Genomic DNA, 16,314 nt, shown 5'->3' on the forward strand with positions numbered 1-16,314 from the left:
GCTCGTAATCGACAGCAGGTCTGTCCAATAGTAGAGCAGTAATGCTATTACGTAAGCCAGTCGTGACCAATCAGAACGACGCCAATGATGTCCAAGTGATGCTGGTCAACCTGTGATCTCCACTGATGTAGTTTTTTGCTAACAGCTTCTATCCTTTGGAAACAGCGTTCTCTGACATAAGCAACATAAGAGATATGTCTTCTAAATTAAACAAAAACTCACTTTTGTTGTCAGTAAGCTGTAAATTTGGCTCTTAAACAAACGACTGCAGTGTATTAATAATGGATAAAGTATTGAGGCCTAATAAATTAAAACTAGCTTGGCGTCAAATGTAAATTTTGCCTACTTCATATTAGCTATTTTATTTCACTTTAGAACAGTTTTAAAGGGAAAGAGGCTTTTTCAAGAAATCAACAGCACATGCTAGTTCTTCTGTACTTAATAGATTAATCCTTTTTGCAGAACTGTAAAGGTGACAGGTCCCAAATTTATTTTACTCTATTACAGTGACCCAGACATACATCAAGTCATAAAGAGCTCACTACAGGAAAAAACTAAGCTTTAACTTCTGATGACCTTCACGTCTTACTTGTGCTGAGTGCTATATGTATTTTATTACTGGCATTTTAATTACTAATGCACTCATCTAAAAACTACCTCAGTGTAGCTGAGTTGTTTGAACATGTATCATTGGATTGTTTTATTCACAGCAGTGCAATATTTTATTGACTGATCGTTTTTCTTAAGCAATGTCCAAAGTAACCTAAACAATATTTGTGAGATGATAGGAGTGGAGTCAAAAGTACTACATTTACCTCTTCAATATAATGGTGTTTAAGTATTTAGCATCCAATAAAAGCTCAGACAAGTACCTCAAAATGAAATGTAAGAGTCTTAATTAAGTATTTATGATTTAGTATGGTAATGTATATGTACTGTAAAAGTCAGTCACTTTCTGTAAGACCGCCAACGATTATATTTATTGCACATTGATTACATTACAGTAATGATTAAAACACATCATTATGAGTGATAGTAAAGCATTCATTGTATTCTCGCTGTGTCATATTCCCTCTATATAAAGAAGGAGTGCTGTAAAACTCTTTATATAATATATAGATGTGTACAGTGAGAAAAGTAAAAATATACACATGCAACATTTCAGGAAACAGGTATCCAGGAATGTTTTGCATCAACAAACCACAGACTATGAAAAAAAAATGCTGCCGTGTTACTACTTGTGGGATAAATGACAGGCTGGTATGATTGTGATCTGTTTCAAAATTGATCTTATTAATGTTTGATTTAAAAAAATAATAATTTGAACTGACAAATACGTTTACAAACATTTTACCTTTGTTGGTACATCTATGACCTGCCTGTATGGTTTCCATAAGGCACCTGAATGAAATCTGCTCAGCATTGATACATTTGATTTAAAATTGAATCCCACATCTTTAATGACTTGTTTGCTTTTTTTCTCGATTTCTTCTTTATTCATTACCAATCATTAAACTCTCGCTCAAAATACAGTGCCAACTCAGTTTCACCATGAATTACATTGATCTAACATCAGGGCAAATTGCTTTAGCAGGTGCCTAGTCCGGGTTATGAATGGACAAGTCTGAACAATTTGGCTGTTTAGCTGCGTCGTAACCAAAAAGATGTTTTCGCAACGTATCTTGCTGTGTAAGATAAGAAATTTAACTTGCTTCGAAACATATTACGCATGTTTGTTTGGCCATATTTACTGTATGTTTTATGTATTTTGCACCTGTAGATGTTAAAAATAACAAAAAACAGTCAAAAAGTCTTTCTTTAACAGTTCATATATCGGGTGGGAGCAAGAAGTAAAAGCTGGGTTTTTTTTATGTCTTATGAGATATCAAAACGCAGAGATGACTCATTCTGGAAGAAAGATGAATTGAGTTTCTCTCGACTACAGCTGTGCACACAGAGAATTGTACAGAGACAACATGTTTGACACCAAACTGACATTTTTGAATTAGCAGCGGCTGCAATCTGTTGGACAACATCAAAACAACCCCAAACCAAAATGTCACAAAGTCACAAGTGTGTTTCACTTGATACATTTTCTCCGTATTTATAGTTCTTAGGTCTTGCTGCAGTTTGGCTTCATTTCTTGGTCGGTTTTGAAGTCTTGAAGGTCGCTTCCAAAAAGTAACAAACACCAGGGATGTCGTCTGGGAAGTTGGCCGGAAGCTCCTGTCTGCTCCTGGGAACAAAGACAAACTCTGGGCGACCCTTCAGCAATCTGGGACAAAGAGTACACAAATAAAACATGAATCTGAAAACAGTGTAGCGGATTATTTAACACAAGAGGAAACGCAGTTCTCCCCTAAAAGTTAAGTTTCCTGTCAAGAGCACTTGGACTTTTTTTTTTTTCTCTCTTTCTGCACAACCTCTTCTGGAAACAAGTGACACCTCATACACATAAACTAAGTAATAAAGACATGACATCTCTTGGGAGAGTAGTGCAGTTACTGAGATAAAGAAGACAACAATCACTTGCAGTGTATCCTCACCTCTGGGTTGTAGGGCTCATGTTGATTCTCCTCGGTTGGCCACATGATTCAAACTTGTTTGCCAATGTAACATTGTTCCCAAAAAGGCAGTAGCGTGGCATCTTTACCCCAACTACGCCAGCCAGCACTGAACCACTGTGGAGGCCTATACGCATCTGGAAAAAAAAAGAGAAAATGAACTGAATCTATGCTTGTTTTGGACTGTGTATTTGCACGAGGACCCACATAAATACACATAAGGTTGAGGCCAGTGCAATACACCTGTGCTTTCATGCTTTTATGCTAAGTTGACAGAAGTAATACCCAAACAAATGCTGTAATGTGGTGGGACAAAAGCAGACGGGACCATTAGACAGTATAAATGAATGCAATTTGATGTAGAATTTCTTGCTTGACAGAAATGCATCAGGTTTTTTAGGTCTCAAGGACGTTCATGGTGGATTTTAATTTACAACACTGAAGGTTAACGACTATTTGAATCTGTCAGCTTCCGCAGTTAATAATTCCATGGACAATGTGTTCTAAATCAATTCAGTGATGTTGGGATTAGGACTCTGGGGAGCCATACTGAAAATCCGGGTGCATGCTTGGGGTCATGTTCAAGCAGCAGACCAAAGGAGGAATCAGTCAGATACATAAAGACAATGATAGTACAGCATTGTGAATAAGAATCTTAACAGCTAAAGTCTATAGCTTCTATATGGGCCTGTGTATTTTTTTTGGTTTCAGAGTTTCCATCAGATGCAGTGGAGTGGGGATTCAGGCAGGGTCATAGCAACCACTAAAGAAATGTCCTTGACGGCATTTGGAGGTATTTAGGCTAAATATATAGCCTGGGAAACAGGAGAATCTGAGAGCTCGTGTTTCATGTGTTCTGGCAGAATTCATATGTTTGGAAATCAAACACATTTTCAAAAGGTCTTTTCTGTCCCACGCCAACTACTGCCATTTATCTGACATGGGGTAGTTTGATACAATAAGTCTGCATGGTGGAGGGCTAGTGATGTAAGGCATGTCCAGTCGTTTGAGGGATGTACCCTACCTCTCACCCATTGGCAGCCGAGAGAGGCTCCACTTTCCATCCACAAATTTAGGTTTGTGCCCGTTAATAACACTCCATAAAAAACAAACATGAATAAAAAGTTCCACAATAATTCATATTTGTCTGGCCATACCAGCCTACTTATTATCTTTAACTATCTTTAACCAATAATAATTGTCGTTGAGACTGTCCTCCTTCCAAAAATGACGCCATGAGTTGTTTGCTTATGCAGGCAGAAACAGCCTATGAATGTATTCAGAGAATATGCAACATCCAGGCCATGACAACAACTGCATGTGAAGGTTAAAACTGGTGTTCATTAAGGAGAAGGTGGCATTGTACAAAGGATATATGTTAGTAATAATTCTGATGTTTCCTACCAAGTAGCAAACATAAGTTGTCCTAACCAAGTGAAGTTATTGTCTAAACCCAATCAGGAAGTAATAAGGCAAAATGACATCCACAAAGATGATGGACATGATGTAAAAAGTACGGATTTCAGTTCTAACCATCATTTTTATTTTGAGCCTACCTGATTATGTTTTTCTGTCTAACCATAAATAAGCAGTTTTATTTGTTTAAACCCAACCACAAAGTAACAAAAGCATTATAGTAAAGTCTTTCCGTGTTATTGACATTATGTAACTCAGAGGGGATGTCATTTGTTGGTCACTGCACTTTAGCACAGTACGTTACAACCACCTCCACCCCTTTCTGCTTGTTTTGTCAAGGATTTTGTAGGATATTTCCCCCTTGCAGTTTGAAGAGACCGTAATTTACAGGACACCGTCATGAGTCATATTTAATGAGATGAACCTTTGTGGTCATTTCAATTGGAGAATTCAATAAAAAGTTTTTATTGCTGCATTAATGACATTTTGTCCACCCATCTGCTTTGTTAAACCACTTTATCTGGGTCATAAGGAGGTGGGAATCTATCTCAGCTGACACTGGGAGGAGGTAGGATACTGCGTGGACAGGACTATAAACTATCACAGGGCTATTTTCACAGTGATGCTCAAACATGTACCCGCATATTAACAGCCAATCAAGAATCATCAATTAACCAAACACGCATGTCTTTGAACTGTTGGAGAAAACCGCAGGACCCAGTGAAAGCCACGCAGACACAGGGAGAACAGAAAGACCCATGCCCACCCGGCAGGTTTGAACCCAGAAGACTCTTGCTGCGAGATGACAGTGCCAACTATCGCTTCACCATGCTGCCCTGACATTTAGTCAAATATCCAAACCTATGATAACATACATTTTATTGTTACACGTTAGCATATTTTAACCCCCAACTAGTTGAGGTAGATGGCTGTCCTTCCGGAGTCTGGTTCTGATGGAGGTTTCCTCTTGTTAAAAGGGAGTTTTTTGTTTCCACCGTTATCTCATGCGGGGGGATTGAATCAAAGAGAAGTTTCAATGCAATCTGTTGGTTTCCTTAGCTTTTTTTTTTTTTTTACTTTTGTTTTTAATTGGCGTTGTAAGAATTTGACTAATTTGGATTTCAATTCCTCTGATTTGATTGGATTATGATTATATTGCAATGAACTGAATTGTAATAGGCTTGAATTATACTGTATTTTGAAGTGTTTTATTTTTCACATGAATAAAACTGAAGTGATTTGATTTCAGTTTAATTGAAATCAATAGCAACAATTTGTTATGGAAACATTGAGATGTCATGTGAAATATTAGCTTGATTTATGAACTAATGGTCTCGGTCCAAGACTAACCGTTTTATTTGCAAAGATCTTTTCATGTCTTGTCTTGTATTCTACTTTACCTCAGTGACTGCGACAAAACAGGAATAATGACTTTCTAAATCTGAGACATTTCTGGTTATGAAAACTCTCACATTGTCGGAAGTTACATAATCAGACTGAATAAGGAGTGTTACAGTGATGAGTGCTTGACCCTCACCTGTATCGGTTCTCCAGTTGGTGTCATAACTTCGTCTGAAAGCTCCATCATCTTTAAAGCCATGAGTGCTATTTGGACAGCATGAGTTTCACTCTCCTTGTGCAAGCCACCAGCCACACAATAAGCATCACCGATGGTCTCCACCTGAATAGAACAAAGGGTCATTAAGATAATTCTACACAGGCACTCAAGACAGTATAAAAGCTATCTGGGGGTTTTTCTGGCCTCTCCCACCTTAAGTCGTGGCTTCCTGACAGCATTAAGCATTAAGTTTTTTTTCAACTGAAACTCTTAAATTAACTGTTGGAAGTTTAAGTGACATGATAAGACAATGAAGTTTAAACAGAATGATAAATGTCAAGTGGACATTTATCAAAAATCTCTTCAACATTTTGACTTCTTTTTGAAGTCAAAGACAAAATGTAAAAAAAATGTGCAACATTAAAACTTTTAACTGGAATATTACTTAATCCATGGACATTTTAAAAATTCAAGAGTTTTATTTTTTCAACATCTTTATTTGTGTAAATTTGGACTGCAGAGCACTCTGCTGAGCGGCTGAGACAAAGTGAAACTATTTTTAGGTTCATACATGCGGAGTGGAAACATAGTCCTAAAGGAACCTCTGACTTCCTAGCGTTTTACGGGACATTTGTCAAATATACGTCTCTTTTTGTTATGCTTCTGTGACACTTTGATTACATTTTCCAACCTCCCTGCAGATTAGCAGCCTTTGGCAGACACAATAATAGCTGTTTGAGTTACCACCACAGTGTTTCCTCTGAAGACAAAATAGTATCCTTTTGTTTTAAAAAAAAAAAATCATGTGAAAAAAAAAAGATGAATCTGTGAATGCATTTCTACATTGTCATGTAAATCCTTAGAATCGCTTGTAATACTGTGATGTCTTTTCTTTGGATAGGATATTCTGTTTGAAAAGCTCTTCAAGATTTCCAACTTAGTGCTGAGAGCAAAAGATTGAAAATTCTATTTTCAATGGAGCAAAGTGTCTAAAAACACTTCCACTTAAACTGTATTTTCAAAACTATTAGGATCTGGTATCTGTCTTACTATTGTGCCATGACTTTTACACTTTACCCTGAGAAACAGAAACACCTGAATTGATGCCAAGATTGCTCAACTGGTAAAAGCACATTTGATACTGACATCAAAGACTTTGTTTACATTTTTGGAATTCCTCATAAATTCACCACAAAGCGGTTTCTACCAAATGAAATCTAAAACATGAGATTATGTTCATGTGTTAACTTCTAACTCCCAGCTCAGCAAAAAAAAAAAAAAATCTAATTTTCCATTTAGCCCCCTTTCATGAACCTACCTTATAAACATCAAGCTCTCCACACTGGTGGTCAAACCTGGTGTACAACTCATTGAGCATGGTGATCACTTGCATTGGCGTGCAGCGCGAGCAAACAGCTGTGAAGCCCACAATGTCAGAGAAGAGCATTGTGACCTGGTCAAACTTTTTGGCCTGGACCGTTTCACCCTGCCACAGCTGCTGTGCGACCGTGCCTGGGAAGATGGAGAAGAGGAGGTCCACTGTCTTCTTCTTCTCCTCCTCCAGAGCATGGTGAGCATGCTCCAAAGCCGCCTTGGCTTTCCCCAGCCGCTTCTTCAAACCATCCTGGGCTTTGGCCTGTTCACCAACCAGGACTACATCCCGCAGTGCATTATGAATTGGGATGTCTGACAGGTAGAGGCCGCGACCTGTTAGCTCCTCCAGCGTGTCCACACATGGTGAACCCAAGAACAAGATGGCGTTTGACTCTGAGACATAAATCATCTGACCTTTAAGGTCCATAAGCTGAAAGAACAAGAAAAGAAATGAAAAATGTTCATTTTCGTCTAGAAATTGGCTGCATTAATTCTTATCAGAGACATATTTTGACCTTGAAAAAAATGATGTTGCAAAACTATCTTTGCTTTTTCTATCCCCCCAGTGGCATGTAGGCATTTGAAAATTTAGAAATGATATACTGTATTCGTAAATTCTCTCAAGACCATTAATGTTTATACAGATTGTTTACACCAGCGAATAATGAAAATAAACTCGTTAAATTGGGAATTTCTGAAACAGCAGCGATATGAAGCTTTTCCACCAGCCTCAACAGTAAACAAAGCCAAAAGGTCTCCTTATAATCCAGAGGAGCAAAAGTTCACAAAAAGTCACATCTTAATAAGCATTTATTAGCCACGTCACAGTATAGCTGAGAGGAACATCATGATCAGTTGGTCAATCAAGCCACAACTGTGGTCCAGACTGAAGTTCTGGATCTCAACACTAATAGGTAGTTATGCTATGAAACAGTACTTTGGCCAGATATTAACTGTATCCAGCGGATAAATCCTATCAACTTTCCTGACTTTTCCTTTTTTAGACACAATGAGGCTGACATTTGCAGCGCTAAGTGCAACAATGGTTTGTCATTAAATCCAATTAGAACTTCTTCTACTTGCATGACTTCTTTTTTTGAGCCATCACTTTGAGACGTCCTAAACTAAAATGCTGCACAGAATTAAAAGCATTCCCATCAGCCTCGGCTGCACGTTGTCCTTTACCTATGATACGCATATGCCAAGTGTTATTACATGCCATCAGCACATGGTACTGCAAAAACTGAAAGACATATTTTAATTGTGAAAATGTTCCTTAAAGTAAGATGCCTCTTTTAGGCTGATGAGTTATGTAAGATTTATGCAAGAGTAGATGCACGTGAATCGCACAATCTGTCCACTTAAAAAAACTTTTTGGAAATATATTTTGAAATTGTAAGTGAATGTTTGTTTCCCCCTGACATCGTTCTCTCATCAGTCGTTGCATTAACTTGCATCTGAAAATATCCTCAGCGCTTTTTATCAAAATACTTTGGTGTTCTTGTACACCCTCATGTTAATATGAGTCACTTCAGTCGTGTCACTTCCACTGGTATTGTAGTCACGATTGTGCGCAGTGGACTGTAAGTACCACATCATCGATTTAAGACAGAAGACACTGCAACGTCTGCTTACTCATCCCCTCACTGATTCTTACCTGTTTTACGCCACGGTCACATTTACTCACTGATACAATTTCTTTCTTGTCAAGTTGACCGATTGCTGTGCACCCTCACAGAAATAGCATGAGCATGGCTGTGCCTTTGATGGATAAAATGGTTTGACATTTGCTTCTGATCTCCATTGGGGGTTTAATGTTGATCTCTACCTCAGGCCAAGTGTGCTCAAGTACACCACTAATAGGTTTGACTGCTTGTAAACAGCTCCATTTTTCCCCCTCCATTTAATATCAACATAATCAGGAGAGAACCGTCTCCGCCTCCTTAGTCACTAACGTCGCTTTTTTCTGTTTCGTAAGACATGTCCACATACCTTCCCTGTGTTATCTGTAGTTGAGACGCCATGTTTGATCCGAATAATAAACTGTGCGTTTAGCATGGTCAAAATACCCTGAAAGGTACATTTGATTTGGGGGGAGACAATAGAGAAGTGTTCTTGGAAGGTAGACGACCACCTCAGTCCGTCCTTCCTGGTGAGTCTCTTCCTAAGTCCATGTCCTATTTGTACCAGAACCAGGTCCTGGTCCAGTATCAGGTGGAAAGGGAAGATAGTGGAGAACAGAGAGGTAGGGAGGGTCCCTGCTGAGGTAGCCCGCAACGGACTGGGACTCAGAGTTTTAGCATCCTTAACTACAACTGTGTACAGAAGACTAGGCTGCGGGCTGGACTGCAGGATGCTGTCTTTAGCGTTGAGGGGGTCCTTCAACACTTCCACAGTGGTGTGGTACAGCAGGCGGGCAGCAGCTTTGATGACTCCGGGGAAAAAGAGCTCGGTGGTTGGGCAGGGGTTGAAGAAATAGACAGTAAGCAGACCCGGATCCTTGTCTAAGCACAGCACCGATGGTTCGTTTACACAATCCTCTCTGTCCAGGTTGGTCAGCATGCTGCTCTGTTTCAACAAGACATTGAAACTGTTGAGGAAGTCATGCAGAGCTCCCCCCACCACTCTCAAAATGTGCCTGTCCTCCTCGTAACACATATTGAAGATCTCCTCGCCAAGAGCAACTTTCAAGGCTTCCATCGGGATCGCTGTCGGATACATGAGGGGAAACAGTTGAACATTTGATGCACGACACAGTGCTATAAAAAGCCAGTTACATGTTGTGCATAATGAATGTTAGATTTTCCGCTACCTGTTTTGGTTGAGTGACTGTTCATCATCTCCACTAAATGCTCTGGTTCATCGCTGCATCTCTGGTGGGGAGTACAGCAAATTGCTGGACTGGAAAGTCAACAAACATCAAAGTCAGACTCGTAAAGCAATGCTCAGTGGAGCATACTTTTACTGTTCAGACAATGCATAAGACTTGGGGTGAAACAACCATGAAGATTATTTTTAGTAATCATTAAAAAAAATGTGACGCATGTGTAGCAAGTTCACAAAACTAGACTATCCTCTGTAGGATTTCCAGTAGGCTACCACAAAGCTCATTCAAATATCTGAGTAGCTGCAGTAAGGCTGAGATTGCTTTAGTTTGTTTTTTTGTTTGTTTGTTTTTTCCCATTTACAGCTAATCAGTTAAGAAACAGATCATTGCCATTGATCTGTGCCATTTTCTTAAGTAATGTTTTTGGGCTGATTTGTAAGTCATTTATCTTTTTCTGCTGAGATCCATAGCAGCCTCAGTCTGTATCCCACCTTATTGTTGTAGTGTTGAGTCTGGTTGTGAGAGTAACAGAAGGAATTTGTAAGCTGCTGCCGAAAAAGAATCAAATGAGGCTGAAGCCTCTGTGCACAATCATTGTTGACTGTATGAACACATGGAGAGGTAAACTAACATTTTTTGTCACCCATAAAAACAAAGAAAAAAAAAATAATAATAATAATTTACCTCTCAGAGTCCATGCTGTGATCTCCTACTGTCATCATTCGTTGGAGGGCAATGTGCAATCTTTGAAACTGTATCACAAAGTGTCCAGCAAGTTAAAGGTCATCGTCTTGTAAGACAATACATATGCGCCCATAGTCCACTTAATGCATGCATGATTACCATTTCATTATCTCGAGTGGATAAACAGGCATTGTGTCTGTGCGTTTGGGCAGAAATGCGACGGTGCCAAGTGCTGAAGGTGACACATTCTCACATATCCACAAAACAAAACATGCTGCAGTATAGAAGCACAAGGTGCAAAAAAAAATCTCTTTTAACTCACCTCTGGACATGCCAATTTACGGATGCTCTCTCCAAGAGTATGCAGGTTAACTTTGGCTCTGCTTGTCTTCTGTCGAGGCACATCCTCGCTCAATTTTCCGTGCACGTCCTTAGAAATGGGCAATAAATCTGAAGCGTCACTTGAGCGCTCCTCAAAGTCTCCGGGCTCATTGTTTTTGGCGCTGCTGGAGAATGGACACTCTCCGGATATCTTCAGTTCTTTCAGCTTGGCACAGAACATCTTCCCCGCTAAAGGATCTCCTGCCTCTGCTCTCTTATCTAGTTTCGGAGGGAGACAGATGTGGTCGCGCAGCTGAGGTCTCTGGCAAAAATCCCATCATCTCTTGTACTGCTCATCCACGTTACCTCCGTCCCCGCAACGCGCCGATTCAAATGATCAGTACCAAAGCCAGAGACCACATGTAATATTCATTTAAAAAAACTGCACGAGCAAATGATGTCTGGGAACTATCATTGCCAAAAGCCAATGAGAAACTAGAGAAAAAAACAGGAGGCCAATCCTTGTGCAAGTGAGGCTGATGTATCTGAAGGACCTATCAGCAAAGAGAAATTATTTCCATCCGACTGCTCGCATGCAAGTATTTTTTTTCTATCTTTTCCCCCGTTCTTCTTTTTTGTTTTCGACATGATTTAAATTTGACACTATCATGTGAAACTAGTAATCCCAAAAGACAAATGCATTTATCGATTTACTTCCTCACATTCTTGCGCTCAGCTTTGTGGTGTTATGGGTCATTTCACTTAGTAAGTGTTACATTTTACAGCAAAAATGTTGTTTCTGTGTCCCGCAGCTTGTTATCTGAATTAGGGGTACAGGCAGAAAAATTCAAGAAAGGTGACAAAAGCTGGACAAATCTGTAAAAAAAAAAAAAAAAAAGCATTGATTTATAGTCTATGTATTTTTTATTTATTTATTTATTTGTATTTTTTATTATGATACTGAGCTGGTTGAGTACTCATATAAATGATTAATTTTCTTTTTTAGTTGTAATGTACAACTATCTTAAGCACCCAGGATGCAGACAGTGTGTTGTTGTGAGAAGCTCAACAGATACACATGTGCACACATTATTGTTTCTTTGATAGATTGCATTTTTATAAAAATGACAGTCATCTGCTGTTTGGACTTGATGCGGAAGTGCCATAAAGTTATGTATCACTAAACAAGTCCATTTTTCTCCTACAAGTAATTATAGTTCCATTAGTTATATCAAATCCTTCTGCTATTGCTACTATTGAAAATAATCACTTTCCATTTCCAAGTGTTTGTCCAAATATGGTCCATTCCTGCTCCAAAAAGACCAATGTGACTTTGGACAAAAGCCTAGGCTTGAAATCAGTAGTTTACCAACCAGCGGGCGATGCCACACTGTCTCCATCCAACTTAAATTTACAGTCCATGGTTTCTATTAATTAAGACATAAAGATGAAGTGAGCCAGAGAAGCAGAGCTCAGACTAACAGAGGCAGCTGATAGATAACCAAAAGGAAACTTCCTTGTATGAACCACTTTGACATTTCTTGCAATTCTTTTGATAAATGCACCCATATTTCACAACAGTGTTTCCCACAGACAGACTGTTGTGGATGATGTTACTTGTTAAATAAACAAATAATTTGCAGGAGATGGATAGTTGTGGAAGCATACCAGGAAACATTTTTAGGCAAAATCTTATGGGCATTCAACCAACCCATTCTCAAGTTTGAAAAAAGGCAAAGAACACAAACAAATACACCCACACTTTCACATCATCTCAAAAACTCCTATTTACACATAGATACTAGCTAACACTGGCAAATTTAAAGAAACAGAAAGGTGATCTATCCTTTGATAATTAATGTAAAACAGAAAAAACATCATTAATACATGAGTTATTACAGTATGTCAGATTTAAGAGTATCATGAAGAAAATCAGATTTGCACAATTAAAGACTATTCAGGAAGTACTTTAGTAATGAGTAGCTCTGTTAAGTGATCAAAAATAGACTTGGCAGACCTTGATGAAGCTACAGTACTGCTCGTTGGCCTTGTTTGGCCTGAAAGGAGCCATTTAACCTTCCAAGATTTTTTTTTTCTTTTCCAAATTCCCACCAGATAAGAACATCTTCAGTTTTGTCAGAAATAGCTGCAAAACAGTGAGGTAAATTCCTCAGTCTCTCTGGATAAGAGACACTTAGCAGAGTGTCAAAATACAATAAATCTCCTAATACAAATAACTATGTCAGAGTATTTGAAGAAAAAAAAAATATAATAAATAATGGCTTAACAATAACAAAAAAGTCACATTTTTTTTTTCAAACCCATTACACAAATTACATGCAAGCCTTTTAACTTTGAAAAAGGGGATTTGAAGTACAAACTCAGAAGAAGTGACAGGGGAGAGTGCAGCAACTTGAGCCTCTTTTAGCTTGTGTGGCTCTCAAGATCAGGGGAAAACGAGGCAGAAGTACAAGGCAGAAGTTTACGTTTCAATATCCTTAATTGTGTGCATTTCTGAAACTATTTGTTGAGCATGCAGCCTTCTGAAAAACACCCCAAAACGAGTTTATTGGAAAAGTAAACACTGAAGTAGAACCAATACATAAATGTCACTTAACCTAACAAACATTTTAATCAAAAGATGCCTGAAACTAAATTAAAAACCACTGCCCAGATTAACACTAGCATGATGTATGTTCAGTGCAAAACCAGCCATTTTTTACTTTCGGGGAGTCGGAATGCTACGTCACAGGGAAAATCAAACCATGGGGTGAAGAAAATTGCTTGTACATCAACAAAACTGGACTGTGTCAAGGCACAAAATTGTGGAAAGATACATGAAAATATCTGTTACAATTAAAGTTGCCAGAAGAACACAAGTCACCATGATTCTCAAAAGGAAGACATTTGGAACAACCAACAGACCGTAAATCTGCCTGTTGAGCTAACCTGAGCAATTGACGAAGGGTCTTTATCAGACAGGTGACCAGAACCAGGTGGTTGCGATGAATAAGATCAAGATGTCCTTTGTGGAGCTTGAGAACCACACAGAAGGACAATGACGAGCACACTAATCCACTGATCAGGACTTTGTGGTGGAGGTGTCAGACAGAAGACATTCCTTACTAAAAAGACACATGATAGCCCATAAAAATATACCTGAATGATTAGTTGATCATTTAAAATGAAGGCCAAACTATTTGGTCACAATTCCCTCTGAAGTGTGAGGACACCATTCATCATATCCTCATTAACACCATTTGTACTGAAAAACATGGCGATGGCAGCATCATTCTGTGGAACTGTTTAGCTATAGTTATGCTTGGAGAATAGTTGGGATAGAAAGGGAAAAAAAGCCCTCTAAAAACCAGAGTGCTCAGGATCTGAAACTTTGCATTTCAGCTGTTGAAGAACACAAACAAGAAAACGGGTCTCCGGCAAAACTCAGTGAGTGAAGTGAAGTGACCCAGTCTGAACATAGACCTGAAACATGGTGCACACACCGAATCTCCCCATCTGCCCTGGCTGAGCTTGAACATTTTTGCTGAGAAAAACAAGAGAAACAAGAAGTGTGCTGAATATGTCGGATTGTTCAAGGGTCTGAATACTTATTCAAATCTTTTATATTTAAAACAGGTACAAAACAACCCAAAATCCTGCTGTTGTTTAGCCATTCTGGAGGATAATTAAAGGATAAGTCTCGAAGAGAATCTTATAGTGTCCCACAGGCACAGTACAAGCAGATTCACTTGGAGGCAGTTGTTGATGGATACCAAATTACAACTCCCCACGATGCTCTTATATTATTTATTTCTATTTTCTTGGATGTATGCACTTGAAACAAGATCCCTTATGACAATGAGTTAAAGCTCTTGTAGATTTTAAAGAAAAAGGCTTCTAATTTACTTCAGATTCACATTTCACTTTCTCATTTTCATTTGTCATTTGGGACAACATTGGATCATTCAGAGATCCTCACTGAACTTCTGGAGTGAGTTTGCTGCACTGAAAGTAAAGGGGCCGAATAATATTGCATGCTCCACTTTTCAGTTTTTTATTTGTTAAAGTTTGACACATCCAATAAATTTCATTCCACTTCACAATTGTGTCCCACGTGTTGTTGATTCTTCACAAAAAATTAAAATTTTATATCTTTATGTTTGAAGCCTGAAATGTGGCAAAAGGTTGAAAAGTTCAAGGGGGCCGAATACTTTTGCAAGGCACTGTAAGTAAATATACTGAAATACAAGTTACGCTGAAGTACAAAACTTTGATAGTACAGTAGTTCTCAGTTTCACTCTTTACGATTTAAGATCAGATTTATTGTCATGTCATGGAAGACAAACACGAAATCCAACCGGTGGAACTGGGAGTTCTTCTGACAATTTTCTTGTTCTTTGTTGCCTTCATCTATTTATCTTGCAGTAGTTGTCCTGTGGTGAACCAGTTAGACCTTATGCCTCAGTGGGAGACCAAAGATGTCAGGTCGTTTATTATCCAGCGGCTGAGGATGTGGACATCACGTTGAGATATTTTCATGAGTGCCATGTTCCACTTTTTCATCTAATTACACTGCAAGTTCACTGCTGTGAACTGAGGAGATAATATCTTTCTGAAAGACTATTAATCAATGTGACGCATCAACAGCAAGCACCGTGTTTGGATCTGTACTGTTGCTGTGTATGTGACTGCTACCCAACTGTGATGCTTGTTTTAACTCTGACAGTGGTGACTAACAGGCGTTGAAAAAGCTTTTTGAAGCCCTGCTGGTCAGATAAACCTAAAAGCATGGAGGGAAGTGGTCGTAGTGGTTACACACGCTGTATTATGGAAAAATATGCTTGCATGAGGAAGATTGCATTTTTTTTTAGGTGTAAAAGACACACAAATACACACAAATACACACAAACCACAGCTGCTTCTTTCATATGTGAATAAACAGAGCACGAGATGATGTTTAACTGCTTGGCATTACTTGAAAAACTACATTGTTTAGTCTGAAACTGTTTAAAGGAATTTTTTAAGTAAGCCATAAAAGAACAGCCATTTGCTCACAGAAACACTTTTTTGATAGTCTTTTCTCTTTATCAAAGTTGTCATTGAAATTTCATGAAAAATGCATTATTTCGAATCAAATCTACATTTTTTTTAATGAAATGTGTCTGTTTGATTACATTTTTTGGCACCTTTTCTCTTATTTAAGGATATTTGAAGAATTTTGAACATATTTCTTAAAAATGCTTCAATTTAGTTTTTAACCGTGCTAAAAAAAAGAAGAAGAAGAAGAAAAGTGCAAGATCTAACAGCATGGCGAAAACAGTAGACCAAAAAGTGTACACTCATTTTCAAGTAAGGCATAACTCAGTTATTCGTGAAAGTAGTTCTCTTAGCTGTCACAGCTGCACAAAAAAATATTTGTATATATTAGGACTCCAGCATCCTGACATATCTTTCTTTTTGCCATACAAACAAAGGAAAGATAAACTTTGCCTATGTACACATGATGAATGCGTGTTCCCATAGAGCATGTCGTGTATTCCGCCCCTGCACACACTCTTGCACAGATACTA

At 38.5% G+C, this 16,314-nt stretch overlaps 1 protein-coding gene across 1 annotated transcript; it reads right to left on the reverse strand.

Annotated features, from left to right (window-relative positions):
• Positions 1 to 971: 971 nt before the first annotated feature.
• On the reverse strand, positions 972 to 11,184 carry gucy1a1 (guanylate cyclase 1 soluble subunit alpha 1). The gene is made up of 8 exons (XM_075462986.1): positions 10,746 to 11,184; positions 10,424 to 10,491; positions 9,725 to 9,813; positions 8,905 to 9,620; positions 6,857 to 7,342; positions 5,518 to 5,661; positions 2,547 to 2,701; positions 972 to 2,275 (listed from the first exon to the last, which is right to left on the reverse strand). The coding sequence occupies exons 1-8, from the start codon at positions 10,983 to 10,985 to the stop codon at positions 2,137 to 2,139; spliced, it is 2,037 nt and encodes a 678-aa protein (XP_075319101.1). The 5' UTR covers positions 10,986 to 11,184; the 3' UTR covers positions 972 to 2,136.
• Positions 11,185 to 16,314: the final 5,130 nt, after the last annotated feature.

Source organism: Odontesthes bonariensis, chromosome 4, assembly GCF_027942865.1.
Source record: "Odontesthes bonariensis isolate fOdoBon6 chromosome 4, fOdoBon6.hap1, whole genome shotgun sequence".
Taxonomy (NCBI): Eukaryota; Metazoa; Chordata; class Actinopteri; order Atheriniformes; family Atherinopsidae; genus Odontesthes; species Odontesthes bonariensis.

What these genes read in the sequence shown, in the direction of transcription:
- gucy1a1 (XM_075462986.1), bottom strand. Translation starts at nt 10,985, where the DNA reads ATGTTCTGTGCCAAGCTGAAAGAACTGAAGATATCCGGAGAGTGTCCA. An exon ending in GTAAATTGGCATGTCCAGAG is followed by an intron (nt 10,492 to 10,745) that starts GTGAGTTAAAAG and finishes TTTGTGATACAG; the next exon opens with TTTCAAAGATTGCACATTGC. An exon ending in ATGAGCCCTACAACCCAGAG is followed by an intron (nt 2,276 to 2,546) that starts GTGAGGATACAC and finishes TCTTTGTCCCAG; the next exon opens with ATTGCTGAAGGGTCGCCCAG.